The 1,120-nt window shown below is 48.1% G+C and overlaps 1 protein-coding gene across 1 annotated transcript in view; it reads left to right on the top strand.

Annotated features, from left to right (window-relative positions):
* LOC103607779 overlaps positions 1-898 on the top strand; it is a 35,346-nt gene extending 34,448 nt beyond the window's left edge. The window contains exons 6-7 of the mRNA XM_008592244.1: positions 170-326; positions 733-898. Of these exons, the coding sequence (XP_008590466.1) occupies positions 170-326; positions 733-777 (202 nt within the window). The 3' untranslated portion in view covers positions 778-898. The remainder of the gene's footprint in view (positions 1-169; positions 327-732) is intronic.
* Positions 899-1,120: the final 222 nt, after the last annotated feature.

Raw genomic sequence — 1,120 nt, 5'->3', positions numbered from 1 at the left:
AGGAAGGGCGCCATATTGCCAGGGTGTGTCCCTGTTCAGGCGCCCATGGGGTCCCTACAACTAGGACCACAGCTCCCAGGCCCATGGCTCCCAGGACTACGGCTTCCAGGACCACGGCTTCCAGGGCCATGGCTTCCAGGACCATGGCTCCCAGGCCCATGACTCCCAGGACCACAGCTCCCAGGACCACGGCTCCCAGGCCCATGGCTCCCAGGACCACGGCTCCCAAAACCACAGTTCCCAGACCCACAGCTTCCAGGACTACAGCTTCCATGACCACAGCTCCTCTGACCTTGGAGCAAGTGATGCTGACTCATCGGGCTGTGGCTGGTGCTGGTCTTTTCTCTGCACAGTGGGTAAAGGATATAGTTCTCTGTGAGATCAGAGAGCAAGTCATAGCAGGAGTGAGAGCAGGAGATGCTGGAGGGATGGGAGACTGTGGTCAGGGCGGGACCCTGAGCATAAGATTTCTGAGTCAAGCAGCTCAGGGTGATGCCCAAAGGCAGGAACGTGAGCACCTCCGTGGGTGGGGGTGGCCTTCAGGAGAAGTCACTGGGAGGCCAGAGATGGAAATATGGAAATTCCCAGAACAGTGGCAGGGCTGGAGGAGAATGAATTGCTTCCTACTTCCCTGGTGAGAGGTGGTGGGTGGCACCTCACCTTCAGAGTTTACAGATATTTATAATATATTTATTTATATTTTATGTATACATTTTCTTGTGTTCATTCTAGGAGGCTAAGACAGCAAGTCGATACTGGATTAACTACATGGATTAAGAACTCAACTGTGGTATCATAACTAGATTAAAAAGATGAAGAAATGTTGAAACTCCCCAAGAAACAATGGAAAGGCAGCTTTCTTTTTCTCTAATTCAAAGTTATGATAAGCAATGAGGGCATCAAATAAACAAGTATACACTAAACACGGTGCTTCAATAATATTTTCACTACACATGTGACATTTTTCATGCAGAAACCCAGAACCATGAATTAGAACCAACAGAAGTAAAAGCCAGTGGAATTCGACTCACAAGGAATTCAGAGAAGGGAAATGATCAGACATGGAAAATACAAGAAGTCTGATGACAGTATAAAAAGAAGTTTTAAATTATGGGTAAGG

The sequence above is a fragment of the Galeopterus variegatus genome, unplaced genomic scaffold (assembly GCF_000696425.1).
Source record: "Galeopterus variegatus unplaced genomic scaffold, G_variegatus-3.0.2 Scaffold7708, whole genome shotgun sequence".
Classification (NCBI taxonomy): domain Eukaryota; kingdom Metazoa; phylum Chordata; class Mammalia; order Dermoptera; family Cynocephalidae; genus Galeopterus; species Galeopterus variegatus.
Note: the sequence above shows the minus strand (reverse complement) of the source record. Positions and strands in the feature narration are given on the sequence as shown.